Raw genomic sequence first — 20,674 nt, 5'->3', positions numbered from 1 at the left:
ACAGGAGAGAAGCATCCTGGGGGTCTTTACAATCAAGGGAAATTCCCTATATCTGTACATGTCCTCTTTTCTCTTTTTGGCATCCTAAATTCACATTATGACATGAGGACCTCAATACACACCTCCGCCTGAAAGAGAACCCACATCCTCAACACCTGTTTTTCAGAGGGTTTTGGCCCGGAAAGCCCAGAAACACCCAGGAGGGGGATAATTCTTAGAAAAAGTAGAGAGTTCTCAAGGATGGGAGGAGGCAATCCCCTAGACACTCAATAAATCTAGCAACCTGAATCCCTGCAATGGCTATTCCATCGCCCTGGCCACACTCTCTGTAACATCCTCAAAGAAGTACTTTCATGCCTTCAGAGGAATGGAGTCTGAGCTTCCAATTCTTTGGGCAAAAACCTGTCTTCACTTCCCACAAAAAATTCACTTGGACAAAGTAACTTGTCCAGGGTCATGGGGCTAATAAGTGTCTGAGGCCAAGTTTGAACTCGTGAAAATGTCCTCGGGATTCCAAGCCTAGTATTCTATCCATTATGCCACCTGGCTGTCCCTGCCTTCATAGAGGAGGAACTTAATATTTGTTAGATTGTATTGGATCATTAATTCTTTTTGTAGAATGTAAGCTCTTTAAAACAAGAATTCTTTCTCATTTTGCTTTTTATCTCCAGCACCCAGCAGAGCTCCTGGAACAGAGTAGATACTCCCTGGATCGGTTTTGGTGGGATTTCAGCATTAACCTTCTTTCTCTATTATTTACTTAAGGGATTCATGCAACAACCTTGGGGGAGTGTCTGAAACTCTTAAGATTCCTCTTGGATGGTCAGATGGTTCCCAGGTACCCTGGTGATGGGCGTTAGTGGGAAATCTATAACATGTATGTTATACGCACATACACACGCCAAGGTGATGTCTTCTTGTCTTCTGATTTCCTTGGATCTGAAATGTGAAAGGAGCTGGGAAGAAGGGAGGGGGCGCTCTAAATTCACTTCACAATGTTTTTATTCTGTGGCTCATCTATAAAATATAACCCCCTTACACGGAGTCCTTTATAGTCATCCAGAAACAGGTTTGTCAAAACATGATGCTATTAAAAGAGGCGACGTTAGACCCTGCTGCCCGACTTTATGGTGGGGATTAGGGGGAGACAATTCACCTGAGATAAGGCACTTCCCAAACTCACTGCAACTGACCCACTTCTTTGAGGTGATAAATCTTAGATTTCTTTCAATATTGGATGCCATAATAACATCCCAGCCATGGCGCTGGCCCCAGGGTTAATAATACTGAACAGGTCCTAGAAATCTTCAGTTTAAATAGCAGAGGAACTCGTAGTGCATCACCCTCAGGCTTTCAGGTAAAGGTTCCAGTTCCAGATAAGCAGCCTAGAGCCCAGCAGCCACAATTTGCTTATTATCCCTTTGGTGCCATTTCAGGTGGCTCAGGGAGTTTGGATTTGAACATTTTCCCCACAGGCTAAGATCCTGACTTGGAAAAGTCCCCTTCCACACACAAATCCCACCTCCAAGCCAGTGTCAGAACTTAATTGCAGAGCTAGCCCAGGGCTAGAGTGGGGAGGACCACAGTGACAAAATACACTAAGATCCCATCTGCCTCATTGGGGTTTTCCCTCACCTGCCCTGACTCAAGAGAGAGGCATTAAGCCAATGCCAAGCTTCTTGGTTAATCCAAAAGCTCAATTAAAAATTGGTTCAATTTCCATTCTGATCCTAAGGATTTGGGGAAATCTGACAGAACCTCAAAAGTCACTAGCATTACCAGGGGCCATCTAGGAAATCTCAGACTCCCTGATATTTCAAAAAGACAATTCTCTGAAAGCTGACCTGGAGCTGAATGAGCAGCTCTAGGTCTGGCTCAGAGGTAGCAGGGCACAAGTGTCTCCCCAGCTTCGGTGGGACGCTTAGCCATCTAGGCCTTTTCTCAAAATTCAGGTTATTTTTCATTCTCATAAGTCAATTTTAAAAAATGATATTGAGTCTACTTATTTTAGGGTGAGTTTTCCTCCCTCTCTCTCTTCATTTTTGGATTCAAAAGAAATTAGTCCAAAATGCAAAGTAGTTTTCCAATACCGGGAATCCTAAATAGACATCGGGCAGAACCAACATTCCCAGACTCTCAGAGTAGCTTAAAACTGTTTCCCAAAATAGCGTTTGGTTAAAGGAAGAAAAAAAAAATGGAGAAAACCTACCACCAAGATGCCTGGCTTTGGGTTAGAACCCTCCCTTTGGGCCTATAAGAGTTTCCACACCTCATCTGTAAACCCCTGAAAATAAGGGTCTCTGATGGAAATGTTAGAGGCACACTGGGTGGTCGCCTAGATTCCTTCTCCCTTGTACGAGTCTTAGGGGGGAGCCTATGAGGGCTCGGGTGACATGGCTATATTTCTCATGCAGCTCAGAAGTGACTCTCTCTTTGGCCACCAGGCACATGTGGCAGATTCTTCATTTACTCGGCCTTCTTGGCCTTTCTCTTCCTTGAGCCTTCATTTAGTTCCTCCTTCGATTTGGCTGCAGGGTGAGGGGCATGGAGAGATGAAGCCCCCCCGTGGGCATCATGGGAAGACCCGTGGTCGTCATGGTGATGGTCCCCATGGCCCCCCCAGGCAGAACCAAAGAGCACAGGACAGATGAAGCCCTCGATAGTGTCAAATGGGGACGCATGGGAGTGTGTGGCAGTCAGGAACACCTGTGATGGGGGATGGGAGAGGAGGAAGAGGAGAAGAGACACACAGAGAGAGGAATATGATTTGGAGGTCATTTTAGGTTATTAGAACTGAAGAGTAAGCCGTAACAGGAAATCAGTGACATGGGACATCTCTCCATACCTTTCCCCTACTTTTTAGAATTCAGCGCCCTGCCCAAGTCAACATTCCATTCCCTGACCCAGAATCCTCTCTACTGAACCCTCCTCTCCTCACCCCTCCCTTATCAAAATTTAACTGTTTTCTATCTGCACAATGATTGTCATAGCAGCATTTTTTTAATGGATTATTTATGTCCTATATTTTATGACTTCATTTGGGATTTTCTTGGCAAAGATCCTAAAATGGTTTGCCATTTCCTCCTCCAGATCATTTTACAGATGAGAAAACTGAGGTAAACAGGGTTAAGTGAATTGCCTCGGGTCATACAACTAGTAAGGGTCAGAGGCTGAATTTGAACTCAGGTCTTCCTGACTCCAGGTCCAAAACTCTATCCACTAAGCCACCTAGCTACCAGAAGTATTATAGGAAATTGCAAAAAATTGGAAACATTTTAAATGTCCAAATGACAGAGGAAGTCAACCAAACTGTAGTACATTAATATCATGTGAGGATTCTCTTCCTGGGGTTCATGAAATTGTTAAATATATATATATATATTTTGATAACTGTATTTCAGCTTAATTGATTTCCTTCTTAATCCTCTGTATTTTACTTTATGCATTTAAAGATATGGTTCTTAGAAGAGGTTCATGGGCTTCATCAGAATGACTGCCAGAAGAGGTAGGACCCCCAAAAAGGGTCAGAATCTCTGATGTCATAGAATAGTATAATGCAATTAATTAAGATAGTAATTAATAGGCAACTGGATGGCATGATGATAGAGTGTTGATCTTAAGAGTCAGGAAGATCTGAATTTGAAATCCAGCCTCTGACCCCAAACTAGCTTTCTGACCCTAGGCAAATCACTTAACCCTATTCACCTCAGTTTCCCCATTTGAAAGAAAACCACTCTCTCTTCACCAAGAAAAGCCCATAAAGGTGTCACAGAGAGTCAGATATGCCTGAATGACTACACAACAATTAATTAAGGCTGATAGATATGAGAAAAAGAAATCTGAGAAGAGTTATTGAAAAGGGGGGGAAAAGAAAAAAATAGAAGAATGGAGGACACATTCTAACTAACTCTATGATCCATTGATTTATCCAAACTGACCTTATTGCTGTTCCTCACATGTGACACTCTTTCTCTATGCCTATTTGTTGTCCATGCCCACAATGCTTTCCCTTATCATTGTCCCTCACAAAATTCCTTCCCTCCTTCTAAGATCTGTTCAAGCCTTTCCCGATCCTCTCATACCCTAAGCTACTATTGCCTTCAACCCCGCAAATTTATCTTTTATTTATTTTACACATGCAGCCAGGTAACAATAAATGCAAGTCTAAATAGTGCAAAATTTGGCTTAATGTAAATTATACAATGACACCAGGGAACATTAGATGTGCCTCCAAATTCAATTAATGCAACATATTGCTACTCGAGAGCTACATGCAGTCTTAAAATGACTATTTTGTCATACTGAGTGTGGCTATGATGTATCACCACGTATCATATTACCCACAGTTGTTTACCCTTGGTTTTTGTTGGGGGGTTTTAAGCCCTTAATGAAAAGGACAAAAGGAAGAATACTTCAGATGGAAACACTGATGGTCCCCAAAACAAGAGGTTTGCAATTACATTAGAGCAAAAATTTGAGAGAACTGAATGACATGAATGTAATCGTGGTAACCCTCAAATAGGATAGGATGTCAGAATGTCTGATTTTAGGGTGCAGAACATTATGATGCCTACAGGAGAAAAAGGCAGAATTACATCAGTTTTCGTGAATTACAAACAGTTAAAGAAATAGAAGGGTTACAGTGAAAGAAATGGAGCCTCTTTTAGCTCAGATTTCAACCAAAAGCACCTTCTTGTGAGTAGAGTAGCCATTTAATAACAATATTATTATATATAGCTTTATATATAATAACAATAAACTATCACATTTATTTAAAGAAGTGGAAGAAAATAGAAAGACATTTTGGGGCTCTGGGCAACTCTTATAGGGTAGGTAGCAATCTGCACTAGGAAAGGGAATTTTCTCACCTGGGAGTTCTTAAACTAATGAAATCATGGCCTGGCCCCATCCATACATTTTTGTATCTTCCTGATGATTGTGTAGCTCTGCCTCACTTACGTCCAATACACACAAGTCAAGACATTGCCCTGCAACATCATTGGTCCTCTTCAAAAACGAAGGACAAACAACCACCTCCTTGTTAATATGTTGTCTTTCCCTGGAGAATGGAAGCTCCTTGAGGGCAAAGGGTAGGTAATTTTCATCCATGTACTTCCAGTGCCTAGAATAGTGCCTAGAATAGTGCCTAGATCACCGACTGCATGAATGGAAATGTCAGAGATCCTTGATCCCTTTGAAGAGGTTGAAAGACTATAATGATGGCTTATGGATTTGAGTTAAATGAAAACAGATATTATTAAGGGATTGCTTTCTTTTTAGCTTCCTATCATATTTATCAATCAATATATCAATCAATATAATCAAAAAGCATTTCTCAGGATGATGTCAGTTTCATCTGTGTAAAAGAGTTGTTTCTTCTGCTACAGCATAGGTTTCTTAAAGGCAAGAATATGTCTGATAATAATAATATAGCTAGTAATAATAATAATAGTTAGTATTAATTATATAGCCTTTTAAGCTTTGCAAAGCATTTTACAAGTTTTATCTTACTTTATTGGCATACCAACCCTGTGTGTTATTGGAAATTTGGGGGTCCTTGAACTACATTTCCCATGAGCCCACTGGCTTCCTGTTTTACATGATGATATAGACAGTTACATAATGACATAGACAGGAGGATAAAATTGAGTGGCTGGACTTACACTTCCTCTTGGCTCTCTGTCCACTATGGAGGCAGCAGGCAAGGGCGCATTTTGTTTTTTTTAACTGACTAAGCAACAGACCACATGACTTTGTTTTCTAATGGCTACTAATAAATCTATAAAAAACATAATTTTTTAAAGCTATTCTTTTATATTAATTTTATTTCTTACACCTGGGAGATAGGTGCTATTAGGGGAGGATAGAGTGCCAGGCCTGAAGTCAAGAAGATTCATCTTTATGAGTTCAAATCTGGTCACAGACACTTACCAGTTATGTGACTCTAGGAAAGTCACTTAACCCCGTTTGCCTCTGTTCCTTTATCTATAAAATGAGCTGGAGAAGAAAATGGTGAACCACGCCACTACCTTTGCCAAGAAAACCCCAAATGGGGTCACGAGGAGTTGGGCATGACTGAAATGACTCAACAACAGGTGCAGTTAATATATTATATATTGTTCAGATGAGGAAACTGAGGCAGACAGCTAAGTAACTTAAGGTCATATAGGCAGTATGTTCATGAGACCAAATTTGAACTCAGGTCTTCCTGATCACAGGTTTAGCATTCTTTCTACTAAGCCATCTAGCTGCCTCCCCAATAGAACAAAAGGTCCTGCCTCTGATTCTCAGTGTACCTTCCTCAAACTAAATCTTCCCCAGGGGCCAAGATTCCTAGTTTTGGTTCAGATTAGGGTTCTTGCTACTTGTAGAGAAAGAATTTTCTAGTCCCATCATGGTCATCGTACAGGATTTCCACCAGCTTCTTACCTTACAAGACACCATGAACAGGGTGCAGAAAAAGATGAGGTTGGCTTTAGAAATGGGAAGCCAGCGAGTCTGCTGAAGTGTGAAAAGAATGGCTCCGTATAAGCTGGCTTTGGTTGGACTAGAAAGGAAATAAGAGCCTGGGCTTTAGAGTAGACAGGAAAGCATCCCAGCATCCACAGTATAATTCAGGAAGGATAATTCTGTTTGCATCATGATGCTCTCCTCCCACCCTCCACTATTACACCCCCCCCCAGTTTCCTCAACTGCAAAAAAGGAATCATAATAGCACCAACATCTTCGGGTGCTGTTACATGCTCTAGCTTTAACAATGTGAAGTTTGAATGAGATATTTGTAAAGCCCTTGGCACAGTGCCTGGCACATAGTAGGTATCTTTTCCCTAAAGTCCCTCCCAGTTCTGACATTCTGTGTTCCATTTTCTACGTTTCTTTCCAACCTTGTAGTTAGGTGAGTTCTCTGTGTGTTCTCCTCCAGCTGAGATTTAGTTGAAAATGTTTGCATTTCATCATATGCACTTGGAGTTGGGGCCCCATTAGTAAGCCTTGAAAGAGGAACTTTCTGTGTAATTGGATGACACTCTCTCGTCCAGGCTTTCCCACTAACATAGCAAAACCATTTCATCATTCCCCAAAATGAAGGCATTGGAATTCTCAGGCTCCTTCTAGCTGGGACAATCCATGATTCTAATAATCAGAGTTAGCTGGCATTTATATAGCACTTAAAGGTTTGCAAAATGCTTTATAGATGTCATCTCAGTGGATCCTTAGAACAAGCCAGGGAGGTAGGTGCTATTATTATTATCATCTCCGTTTTACTGGTGAAGAAACAGACACAGAAGGTTAAGTGACTTGCACCCAAGGTCACATAGCTAGTAAGGGTCTGAGGCAGGATCAAACACAGCTCTTTCTGACTCCAAGTCCAGGACTCTATCTACGGACAGTGCCACCTGGCTGCTTTTGGTACTGAGGTCACTATGTCAGTATATGGGGCTGGCATCTGGGCCTGCCCTTTCCCCCAATTCAATTCAACTCAACAAACATTTATTAAGTGCCAAGAACTGTGCTAAAAAGTGGCTCCTTCTTCACCTTAGAAACTCATTCTGTTTCATTCTGTTTTCAGATACGGGTGTCTAATCTAGGCAGAGAGAGACCCTGACTCTGGCTTGGCAGGCTGAGCAAAAACCCAAGACTCTGAGGATGTCCTCAGGCAAAGTGGTGGACTTGTCTGGGCTTGGTTTTCCCAAATTGTTGGAATAATTTGGATTTCCTAACATCCAAATTGTGAAAGAGGAAGTTCTTATAGCCTTTTCAGACAATGACAATGACTTACAAGGACATGTGGAGAATCTCGTTTGTCTCTGGCTTCCAGACCCCACGAAGCAGCTGCTCAAAGTTGGACATCAGTGCTACACCTGAACCTGTGCAACGATAAAACAGTGAGACCACATCTTGAATGGGACAGCTGGCCTGCCTTCTCTTTATTTCAAAATAGAGTTTCTCTGGAACTTCCAGCACCTTCCTAGAACAGGCTCTGCTTAAAAAACCTCCACTGAGTAGAAACACAGAAAAATAACTGCTTGATCACATGGCTTGATGGGAATGTTATTGGAGATGTAGACACTAAACAATAACTCTAGTCCAACTATCAACAATATGGAATTAGGTCTCAATCAATGATACACGTAAAACCTAGTGGAATTGTGCATCAGCTATGGTGGGGCATGGGGATTTGGGGGAGAGGGAAAGAACATGAAACATGTAACTATGGGAAAATATTCAAAATCAAAATCAAAATTTAAAAAAAATTTAATTTAATTTAAAAATAAAAATAATACAAATAAAAATAAAAAGCTCCCCTCAGGGGCCACTTCTTCCCTGCTAGAAGTGATTGACTTCCCTCTTGGAAGATCCCCTGTAGCTCCTAGCTACCTACCCATATTATAACCCACAATCAAATCAACACAACCACTGCTTTTAGAAATAGATTACTGATCAACTGCCCTTTGTTTCAGTCAGTATCTTTGGGGACTTCCTAAAACAAAATACCCATTCTCTCACTCGCCACCACAATACAATTATGAGGCATTTAGATATTGTTCCTTCAGTGCCTCATTATTTCCTGGGAGTTACCCAAGGTTCTCTAAGATTATGCCAGTGTGGGTAGCTGGATGGCTCAGTGGATTGAAAGCCAGGCCCAGAGATGGGAGGTCCTGGGTTCAAATCTGATCTCAGACACTTCCTAGCTATGTGTCCCTGGCCAAGTCACTTAACCTCCATTGCCTAGCCCTTCTCTTCTGCCTTAGAACCAATACGTAGTATTGATTCTAAGACGGAAGGTAAGGGTTGAGAGAGAGAGAGATTATGCCAGTGAGATGACAAAAGGGACACTTTCAGAAATTTTTGGGAAGACTTGTATGAACTGAAGCAGATTAAGAGAAGAACCAAGAAAACAATTTAGACAATAACTGTGAAGAAAAATAACAGCTTTGAAAACTTGGATGAAAGCAAAAATCAACCACAATTCCCAGTGGAAAAGCATGATATCCTCCTCCTGAAAGAAAAGTGATGAACACAAGAGTGCAGAATGAGACAAAGGACTTTTTGGACACAGCCAAGGTAGATATTTGTTTTGCTTGACTATGCATATTTGTGACAGATTGAAGGTAAAGCAGATTTTTTTTTAATTAATTGAAAAAACCTACAAATTTTAAATTTTTAAAATTAATTTAAAAACTTTAATTTTAAAATATTTAAGTTTGAAACATATTCATGAAACCAAAGCTGGAGGAGGGCCTCCCCTATGTTTGTTAATCTAAATTAATATAAACAAGTTTGTTGCATTATAGAGGGAGGGAGAGAGAGAGACAGAGAAAGAGAGAATATGTCTTTATCTGTTTGCTTTCTTCCAAAAGAATATAAGCTCCTTGAAGGTAGGGACTGTTTTATTTCTGTCTTTATATCCCCAGTGCCTAGCAGAAAACCCAGCAGATGGTAAATGCTTAGGTGTTTATTGAATGAATGAATCACCAGAAGATTGGTTACCAAGTGAGGTTTTGTTTTGTTTTTTAAGAACTCGTGAAACCTTTTGTGGAGGGGTTTGCCTTCTACCCCACCAAGAGAAATTTGGGGGTTTTTTTGGAGAATATTATTTACACAATGTTGACAATCACATAAAAGAAAAACAACACTGAAAGCCATTTGACCTCTGCCCAATGCAGTGATCAAGCAAGACTTCAGAAATCTAATATAAAGTATGTTCTCTTCTCAGCAGAGAGTGGGGAACTAAAGCTGCTGGATGAGGCATACACAGTCAGATATGGACATTGTGGGGCTGATTTGTTTGGGATCGTTGTACTTGTCTATCATCAGAGAAGGTTCTATGATGAGGGAATCAACAGAAAGGGGCATTAACTATTATTTTTATGAGTATCCTTAAAGTGTCTAATTCACTTTTTAAAAATCCTTACCAAGTTGTTTATATGTTGTTTCTCTGACTCAGTTGTAAGTTCCTTGAGGGCAGGGACTATCTTTTGCTTTTCTTTGTATTCCCAAAACTTAGCACATAAGAGGTTCCTAATTGTGGCATTTCTCCTATGTTAAAGGTAGATCCTAAACCCAGGTGTTCTTCCCCCCCCTTCCCCAAATCCTTACCTTCTCTCTTAGACTCAATACTATGTATTGGTTCCAAGGCAAAAGAGTGATAAAGGCTAGGGAATTGGGGGTTAATGGATTTGCTCAGCTAGGAAGTGTCTGAGGCCAGATTTGAACCCAGGATCTCCAGTCTTTAGGCCTGACTCTCAATCTACTGAGCCACCTAGTTAGTTGTCCCCTAATTCACTTTTTAAAAGAAGCCTTTTATCATTTTATAGAATAGTTGGTTGTGCTGAGTATGATGGTCCTCCTTGGAATTCTCTATAGCTTCAAGTCTGATAGACAGACTCGGTGGTATGGCCAGAGAACTTACCTTTGACCCACCCTGTGGCAATCATGATGAACCACCCATGGTGGTAGTGGTGATGGGCATGATGGATCCCAACTGCAATCTTTCGAACTCTTACTACCTCCTTCATTGCCACAAAAATTAGCTTCACGGGCAGAAAACTGACGCATTTGTAAAAGAGGTTCATGGGACAGAAGAAAATCATGTACCTATAAGGAAGACAATATTCAACATTTGGGAGAACCAAACCACCCCCTGATCTTCCTGCTCTGTACTCTAGTGGAGGCCTGAATGGTAAAGAATATGATTAGCTTTAAGTCTGACTAGGTCTATTTATTGAAGTAAATGTGGCAGCTTGAAGAGAAAGAAAAGATGTCCTCTTGCTCTCAACATCTCCCCCTTCAACCATCTTGTACACCTCCCATGATCACCTTCATCTTCCTAAGAAGGTTACTCCTTTGCTCAAGAACCCATCATGGCTCTGCATTGCCTTTGATAAAGGCCAGATTTCTTAGCCTGGAATTCAAGGTCCTTCTGTAATCCAGCACCAACCTACTTGGGTCAGTTCTGCTTTCTTTGACTTCCTACAACTCACCTTCCACTGTGGCCAGATTGGACAACTCCACGGTACTCAAACATAGCTCTATCATCCTTTCTGGTGATTTCTCCCAGTATCCTCTGATATGGACCCTTGTCCAGGTGGACTGGTCAACTTGCTATTCCATTGATGTTTTCTTACTTCCATATCACCAATCCCTTTACTTCCTCCATCTATCATGCCTTTCATCATTTTCTCTATCTAAAACCCAACCCTGCTTTAGGACCCAGGATCAAGCATTTCCTCCTCCAAGTGCCATTTCATGACTTTCTGAATTGTGTCATTCTCTCTGCTCCTCATGTATGGTGTATGGCTTCTCCTATCTCTATCATCCTTTGTTTGTTAGCTTTCAGAGGCTGCCTCAATGATATGTCCGGGAGGAGCCATATGCACAACATGGAGAGTCTTCCCTGTTATATAAGCAAGAGTCAGGATCCTGGTTCCAAAGAACTGAGGCATGGAAGGCTTACCAAACTGCTGAGGCCAGGAGTATGCTGGAGTTATTGCTGAAATAATCTATCGGTGCTTCCCCAAGCAGAAGATCAGCCAGTATATAGCTCCCAAAGCAGTAGAGCATGGCACAGACCCATGAGGCCACAGGGCTCCGCCGGGACAATTCCACAGCACCTGCAAGAGCATCCTTGTGATGATCATCTAGGTTCAATGGTCCCAGAAATGCTGAGGAGTTCAGATGCTGAACTCAACCTTTTCTCTGGACAGTGAAAAGAACTCCAAAAGAACTTCCTTAATTTCAGGAAAAGGATATTCATCTATTTATCCATCCATTCCTAATTTAATTTATTCTTCTATCCACTCATTCATTCATCTTTTCATCCATCTTCTGCTTCAGAGCCTGCTAGTTGGTCACCTTGTCTCAATTCCCTCCTCCTTTTAGACCATCTTCTACTCAGTTGTCCAGATGGTTTTCCTAAAGGACAAGTCTGACCATGTGACCTTTCTATTCAATAAACTGCTATTGCTCCCTATTCCTTCCATGGCCAAATAGAAAGTCTTCTATTTTGGTTTTCAAAGCTTTTCAAAACCTAGGCTGTTTTTCCCTTTCCAGTCTTCTTATGCCTTACTGCCTAAACATATTCTGCAATCCAGGGACACTGGTCTCCTTTGCACTTCCTCCCACATTCCATCTCTCCACTCTGGGTATTTTTACTGGCTATCTCCTATACCTGGAACTCTCTTCTACCATATTTCCGCCTCCTGTCTTCCCTGAATCTTCAGATCTTGGCTAAAGTACAACCAAAAAAAAAGCTTTTCCTATCACTCCTTAATCTTCATACTTTTCCTCTGAGATTATCTCCAGTTTATCCAGTCTTAAACTTGCTCATCCATAGTTGTTTGTATATTGTGTCTCATTAGATTGTGAGTTCTTTGAAAGCAGGAATTGTTTTTATGTCTTCTTTTTTTGCATCATCAGCACTTAACACTGCCTAGACAAAGTAAATGTTTAAAAAAATGCTTGTCACCTTGAATTATTCATTCACTCACTCATTTACTCTTTCCTTCATCAATTCATTTAGATCCTCATTCATCTATTCTTTATTATTTCTTTCATTCATTCATTCATTTATCAGTAAGCCAGAGTTTACTATGAACAGAGAACATCATACTAGGCACCTGGCAGAGAGGCTGAAGGCAGGAAAAAACCCTGAATTTAAATCTTGTCTCTTTCACTAGCATTGTGATCTAGATCAAATTACTTCCTTCCCTGGACCTCAGTTTCCTTTTGTGTAATAGAGGTCATGGTTTGGCCAGTTGACCTCTAAGGTACATGCCAACTCTGACAGTCTATGAATCTTTGAGAAAGCACTTCCTGCTTCTGTGGAAATTTAAATCTTACCGGGGAAATGAAAGAGGAAATCACTGGAGAAAAGTAATCTCTGTTTTCATACTCAGTAATATAGCACAAATCAAGTATGTAGATGCTGAGAGGGTATAGAATAAAGGAAAGTAAGAGTCAGGTTGGATAAATCAAGGAGGCCTTCCTGAAGAAGGTAAGTTTAAAACCAAATTATGTAAGTGATGAAGAAAACGAACCGACAGAAGCCTTTAGATGGATTGGGGAGAGGAGGTGCAGAAAGGGACACTGCTTCAGGTTGAAGGAATGAGACATAAATGTAGGATTAAGAAGAATCAAGTTAGACAAGAGAAAGTGAGCCAAGAAGTATGCAATGGGCTGAAGGGTTTGGCAGGGAGTCAAGGGAGCAATTAAATATAGCCAGGGGTGGAAACAGGTGGAGGCTCCTGTATAGCAGGTAATAGGTATTTTTCCTGACTTGTGTCTTCAGGGAGTGTAATGGATATATTATAGTGAAATATTGGAAGGAGAATGTGAAATATAAGTAAGCAGAAAGAGTGATCTCTTGGTTCAGTTGGAAAGACCAATGGACTGGTTTTTAAGAGGTGTCTGAGGGGCAACTCGGTGACTCGGTAGATAGAGAGCCAGGCCTGGAGATGGGAGTTTCTGGGTTCAAATCAGGCCTCAAATCCTACCTACCTGTGTGACTGTGAGCAAATCATTTAACCCCAATTGCCTAGCCATTCTTTTTTTTTTAATTAAAAAATGTTTAATTGCATGTAGAAACATTTTTTTTAAACCCTTACCTTCCGTCTTGGAGTTAATACTGTGTATTGGCTACAAGGCAGAGGAGTGGTAAGGGCTGGGCAGTGAGGTTCAAGTGACTTGCCCAGGGTCACACAGCTTAGAAACAATTTTTGACAATTGTTTTCTGGCATTTTGCAACTTAGATTCTCCCTCCCTCCTCATCTTTCTTGAGGCAGTAAATAGTTTGATATAGGTTATACCAGTGCTTTCATGCAATACATATTTTCACATTCCTCATGTTGTATGTGAAAGGAGATGCTTTTCACATGTGTAATAAAAAAATTAAGAAGGGAAATAAAATGAAAGATCTGCAGTCAGACTCCAGGGATTTCTTCTTTGACTCTGGATTTTTCATCACGAGTTCCTTGAGTTATCCTAGGACCTTGCTTTACTGCTAATACTCTAGTTCTTTACAGCTGATCATCATATAATATTGCTATTACTGCATACTCTGTTCTCCTGGTTCTGCTCATCTCGCTTTGCATCAGTTCATATGAGGCTTTACAGGTTTTTCTGAACTCATCTTGTTCATCATTTCCTATCGTGTAATATGACAATATTATTACAACTATATACCACAACTTGTTCAGCTATTTCCCAGGTGGACACCGCCTCAGTTTCCAATTCTTTGCCACTACAAAAAGAGCTGCTAAAATTATTTTTGTACAAGTTAATCCTTTTCCTGCTATCTCTGAACTCTTTGGGATACAGACCCAGCAGTAGTATTGCTATGTCAAAGGATATGCATAGTTTTATGGCCTCTTGAGCATGGCTCCATATTGCTCTCCAGAATGGTTCTATCAGCTCATAGTCCCCACCAATTTCTCAATTTTCCCACATCCCCTCCAACATATATCATTTTCTTTTTGGGTCCTATTAGTCAATCTAATAGGTGTAAGGTGTTTTAATTTGCATTTATATGGTCCCTACTATGTGCTAGGCATTGTGCTAGGCATATTTACAAATATTACCTAGTATCTAAGCATATAGCCCCAGCCAGGTCAGGAATAGAGGGAAAAGACATATATATATATACACAAATATTTATAATAACTCTTTTCATAGTAACAAAGCAGGGAATGACTGAATATATTATTGTATATGAATGTAATTCAATATCATTGTGCCTTAAATGACAAAAGGGATGGTTTCACTGAAACTTGAGGAGACTTGAATGAACTGATGCTGAGTGATATGAATGTAACTAGAAGAACAATTAATTTTAAAAATTACAATAAGGAAAGCAACTTTTAAAGACTTAATAACTCTTAATCAATGTAAAGACCAATTGCAGGTCCAGACAACTGATGATGGTACATGGTTCCTTCTCTTAGGCAAAAGATAATAGGCTAGGGAACAGCTGAGTAGCTCAATGGATTGAGAGCCAGGCCTAGAGATGAGAAGTCCTAGGTTCAAATCTGGCCTCAGACACTTCCCATGACCCTGGACAAGTCACTTAACCCCCATTGCCTAGCCCTTACCACTCTTCTGCCTTGGAGCCAATACCCAGTATTGACTCCAAGATGGAAGGTAAGGGTTTAAAAAAAAGATAATAGGCTAGATTGGTATTGAATGAGACAGACATTTTCAGACATGAGCAGTATGTGAATTTGCTTTGTCTTGACTATACAGAAGATGTCTTATTTTGGAAGGAGGAAAAATTCGTGATAATAATGATGGAGAGAGAGAGAGAGAGAGAGAGAGAGAGAGAGAGAGAGAGAGAGAGAGAGAGAGAGAGAAACAAAGAAACAAGGAAACAAAGAAGCAACCAGGAAACATTAAATACCCAGAAGAGAGCAGAATGAAGCTCATTAGAAGGACATAGACAAACTGGGCAGTTTTTATTATAATTTAAAACTTAATATTTGTTTCAAAAATCTGAATGTAATAGGATTCATGGTTTCATATACAACCCTCATTTTCTGTTCTTCTTTGCCCATGGGAATGTTTCTGTCAATTGATGTTTAAGTTCATAATAAAAAAAAAAGAGAGAGAACATTTTTAAAACAAGCTAAGCCGAATCAGTAGCTGGAGAAAGGGGGATGCTTTGGAAGGAGCTAACCTAGTTTTACAAAGTATTTGATAAAGAATCTCATATTCTTGTGGAGGTGGAGAGAAGTAGGTTAGATAACAAAAATATTATATGGACTTGGAATTGATTGTATGACCAGATACAAAGAGTATTAACTAATGATTTGGTATCAACTTGGAAGGAGGTCTCCAAATCTCTTCTTGGCCCTGTGCTATTTAATTAAGCATTTTTTATCAAATCTGCATGTGATTTGCACTTGGCTATCATGAGAAAGGATAACTAACACACTCAATGACAGTCACAGAACTCAAAAATTCTCAATAGGCTTAGAAAACTATGGTGAATCTAATAAGATGGAATTTATTATGTTCTTTCTTTTTTAAAATTTAATTTAATTTTTTTACCAATTACATGTAACAATAAATTTCCACATAAGTTTTCCAAAATTATATGATCCAAGTTGTCTCCCTCTCTCCTTCCCTCCTGAAGCTGGCAAGTAATTCAATCTGGGTTATAAATGTAATACTGATACGTATAATTACACTTTTGTTAAAAAAAAAACTTTCACAGGTACAATATGGTGATGACAGTATAATAGACAACATACTATATAAGCAAAAGAGATTATTATTTTTTAATAATGTTCCTTCCAGATACTATTGTGCTGAAAGGAATAATGAACTGGAGGAATTCCATGTGAAATGGAAAGACCTCCAAGAATTGATGAAGAGTGAAAGGAGCAGAACCAGGAGAACCTTAAGAGAAAGATACCCTGTGGCACAATCGATTGTAATGATCTTCTCTACTAGTCGAAAAACAATGACCCAGGACAATTCTGAGGGACTTATGAGAAAGAACACTATCCACATCCGGAGAAAGAATTGTGGAAGTAGAAACACAGAAGAAAAACAACCGCTTGATCACATGGGTTGATGGGGATATGATTGGGGATGTAGACTCTAAGCAATCACCCTAGTGCAAATATTAATAATATGGAAATAGGTCTTGATCAATGACACATGTAAAACCCAGTGGAATTGCTCGTTGGCTATAGGAGTGGGGAAGAAGGGGAGGGAAAGAATATGAATCGTGTAACCCTGGAAAAATATTCTAAATTAATTAATTTAATTTAAGTTTTTTTAATTTAAAAAAATGTTCCTTCTAGAGATAGCCTAATGAAATCAGGTGACTTTAAACTATTATATAGCTAATAATAATAGCTATTATTATATAACACTTTAGGTTTTACAAAGGGCTTCACAAATATTAACTTATTTGATCTTTACAACAACTTGGTATGGTTGCTATCATTCCATTTTACATATGAAGAAACTGAAGAAATTTATTGTCAAGGCCTATCAATTTAACTTTTGCAACATCTCTCAATTAAACCCCCTACTCTCCTCTAACACTGCTACCACTCTGGGGCAGACCCTATTGCCTCATGCTTGAACTATTGCAAGAGCTTGCTGGCACGTCTGTCTACCTCAAGTCTTTCCCTAGTCCAATCCATCCTCCATTCAGCTGCCAAAGTAATTTTCCTAAAGCACAGGTCCAACCATATCACCCTCCCATTCAATAAACTCCAGTGACTCCCTATTTCCTTTAGGATCAAATACAAAAAATCCTTTGTTTATCATTCAAAGTCTTTCATGACCTTCTTCCTCACTTTACTTTTCCAGTCTTCTTACACCTTATTCCTTAACACACATTCTTAGAACCAATGACATTGGCCTCCTGGCTATTCCATAACTAAGATACTCCAACTCTCTCAGCTCTGGGCATTTTCTCTAGCTGTCCATTGTGCCTGGAATGTTCTCCTTTTTCATCTCCATTTCTTGGTTTCCTTCAAGTCCCAACTAAAATTCCATCTTCTACAGGAAATCTTTCAATTCTCTTCTCTTTAAAATTTTAAAAATTTTTCCATAGTTACATGATTCAAGTTGTCTCTCTCCCCTCTTCCTTTCCCCCTCTCAGAGTTGACAAGCAATTCCATTGGGTTATATGTGTATTATCACCCAAAACTTATTTCCATATTATTCATTTTTGTAATAGAATAATCTTTTAAAACCAAAACTTCAACATATACCCATATAAACAAGTGATAAATCATATATTTTCTTCTACATTTCTACTCCAACATTTCTTTCTCTAGCTGTGGATAGCCTTCATTCTCATGTCTTTCAAAACTGTCCTGGATCATTGCATTGCTATTAGTAGCAAAGTCTATTACATTTGATTGTCCCACAGTGTTTCAGTTACTGTTTACAGTGTTCTCCTGGTTCTGCTTATTTCACTCTGCATCAGTTCATGAAGGTCTTTCCAGTTCTTAAAGAAATCATCCAGTTCATCATTCTTTATAGCACAGTAGTATTCCACAATTTCCTTCTTAATACTAGTGCTTTCCCTCTGTTAATTATTCTCTTTTTTCCCCTCATCTAGGTTTTTTGTACATAGTTGTTTTTTGTTGACTCCCCATTAGATCATAAGCTCCTTGAAGGCAGGCACATAATAGGCATTTAATAAATGTTGATTGATTCACTATTCTAGATTCCCTCAAAACTTAGAGCAATCATCATCTGCTTTATGAACATTTCCTAATGCTTGTCCCCACTTCTCTCCAACTGCTAGTGCCTCCCCTACAAAATTAGTTTGTCAGGCAATAAACCTTTATTAAACACCTACTATGCACCAGATACTATGTAAGTTCTGGGAATACAAAAAGAGAAAAAAGACTGTCCCTGCCTTCAAGGAGCTTACAATCTAATGGGGAAGACAACATGCAATCAACCACATACAAATAGCATACAGGATAAATAGGGGGTAACTAATAGAAAGAAAAAAAAACACTAGAATTAAGAGGAATCAGGAGAGGCTTCGTGTAGAAGACAAGATTTTTTTTTTTAACTTTTTTTTTTTAAACCCTTAACTTCTGTGTATTGACTTATAGGTGGAAGAGTGGTAAGGGTAGGCAATGGGGGTCAAGTGACTTGCCCAGGGTCACACAGCTGGGAAGTGGCTGAGGCCAGATTTGAACCTAGGACCTCCTGTCTCTAGGCCTGGCTCTCAATCCACTGAGCTACCCAGCTTGCCCCCGAGAAGACAAGATTTTAATTGGGACTTGAAGGAAGCCAGAGAAGTCAGGAGGCAGATAGGAGAAAGAACATTCCAAGTTTGAGTGATCGCATACAATGAAAATGCCTGGAGTCTCGATATTAGAGTCTCATTTGAGAAACAAGGAGACCAATATCACTGGATAGATGGGTACATGGGGGTTTGGAGATGTTAAGAAAACTGAAAAGGGAAGAGGGGGCCATGGTGTAAATGCCAAATTTTTATGTGCTTCAATGCCAAACAGAGGATTTTTTTTGTTTCTATTTTCTTTGTGAATTTTGTATTTTTTAAAAGATATCCACAATTTTCCATGATATGATGTAAATTCCTTGAAGGTGGGGACTGTTTTATTTTCATCTTGATATCCACATCTAGGACAGTGATGGGCACATAGCAGGACCCTTACAAATGTTTGTCGATTACTGATCAATTCAAATCTGGTTGGAATTATGTTTCCAGGGATTTGATGGAGAATAGCCTGGGTTTTGTATAATTTACCAAAACCAAGCTTATCAATAAATATTCTTTTAAAAATTAAAGTCTTTGGGCAGCTAGGTAGCACCTTGGAAAGAGAGCCAGGTCTGAAATCAGGGGGACTTGGCTTCAAATCTGGCTTCAGATACTTCCTAGGTATGTGACCCTGGGCAAGTCTATTAACTTTGATTGCCTAGCCCTTACAGTTCTTCTGTCTTAGAACTGATACTGAGACAGAAGGAAAGAGTTTAAAAAACAAACAAGCAAAAAAAAAAAATTATGGGGGCAGTGAGGCAGCACAGTGGATTGAGAGCCAGGCCTAGAGAGAGGAGGTCCTGAGTTCAAAGATGACCTTAGATACTTCCTAGCTATGTGACCCTGGGCAAGTCACTTAACACCCATTGCCTAACCCTAAATGCTCTTCTGCCTTAGAACCAATATATAATATTGATTCCAAAACGGAAAGTAGGAGTTTAAAAAAATATATTAAAAGTTTGATACTGTAGCCTGTAAAGATGGTTCAGGGACTCTTCTGCCTTGAAAGTGAACAAGCCCCTGAGCTTTAGGTGAAAATGTTCTCACTATCTCAAGGACCCGAGCTCTTTCCACTCTCAGGGGATTTATTCAAATCCCTCTACCAGACAAGCATTAAATCTCCCTTGCAACAGCTGGTGGCTAGTCAATTTAGGAGGAGTAATGAGCCCATGTTTTTCGTAAAGTGATACCTTCTCCCTTTCCCCCTCCCCACATCATCTAGACCTATCTAAAAATAACTTCTGGAGATGCCATTCTTCCAGTGTCTTAGCTCAGTACATTTGCAACCATCCTCCCACAGAAAGTAAGACCCACAATCTTGAGCCTGAGGATTGGTGGTTCTTATCTTGGCAGAAAAAAAAATTAATTCTGTTCTTTTTTCTTTCTTTTCCTGCAGTGCCCCAGGGAGAATCTATCAAATTCTGGCTTGATTTGAACATATGGCTGCCTCTTGGCCAGCACTTAATGCACAGCTTTCCAGATTAGCCCCATGATCCTCAGGCAGATCAGAGGGCCCATGGTCCCAGATGGAGGCAACAGGAAGAGCAGTAGGAGATGTGCTGGTCTAGAAAACAATGGTTTGGCCTGGATTCTGAAGGCCAAAAGGAATGGATTGAAATAGCCATTAGAAATGTATCTGGTAGCCAGGAGATCATTGTACATAGTAATAGCAATATTGTGCAATGACCAACTGTGAATGCCTTGGCTATTCTCAGCAATAACATAATACAAAGTAATTCACAAGAATTTATGATGAAGAATGCTATCTACTTCCAGAGAAAGAACAAATGGAGTCTGAATACAGATTGAAGCATATTTTTTCCTTTTCCTTCCTTCCTTCCTTCTTCCTTCTTTCCTTCCTTTCTGTCTTTCTTCTTTCCTTTCTTTTTCTTTCTTCCTTCTTTCTCTCTTTCT

At 39.8% G+C, this 20,674-nt stretch overlaps 1 protein-coding gene across 3 annotated transcripts in view; it reads right to left on the bottom strand.

Moving 5' to 3' along the window:
* Positions 1 to 984: 984 nt before the first annotated feature.
* Positions 985 to 20,674, bottom strand: part of TMEM38A (transmembrane protein 38A) — a 26,778-nt gene continuing 7,088 nt past the window's right edge. For all 3 annotated transcript variants that reach the window (XM_044671632.1, XM_044671617.1, XM_044671627.1), the window contains 5 exons: positions 11,456 to 11,612; positions 10,412 to 10,596; positions 7,778 to 7,865; positions 6,430 to 6,547; positions 985 to 2,706 (listed from right to left, as the gene is read on the bottom strand). In XM_044671632.1, the coding sequence (XP_044527567.1) occupies positions 2,467 to 2,706; positions 6,430 to 6,547; positions 7,778 to 7,865; positions 10,412 to 10,596; positions 11,456 to 11,562 (738 nt within the window). In that variant the 5' untranslated portion in view covers positions 11,563 to 11,612 and the 3' untranslated portion in view covers positions 985 to 2,466. The remainder of the gene's footprint in view (positions 2,707 to 6,429; positions 6,548 to 7,777; positions 7,866 to 10,411; positions 10,597 to 11,455; positions 11,613 to 20,674) is intronic.

The sequence above is a fragment of the Gracilinanus agilis genome, chromosome 1 (assembly GCF_016433145.1).
Source record: "Gracilinanus agilis isolate LMUSP501 chromosome 1, AgileGrace, whole genome shotgun sequence".
Classification (NCBI taxonomy): Eukaryota; Metazoa; Chordata; class Mammalia; order Didelphimorphia; family Didelphidae; genus Gracilinanus; species Gracilinanus agilis.
Note: the sequence above shows the minus strand (reverse complement) of the source record. Positions and strands in the feature narration are given on the sequence as shown.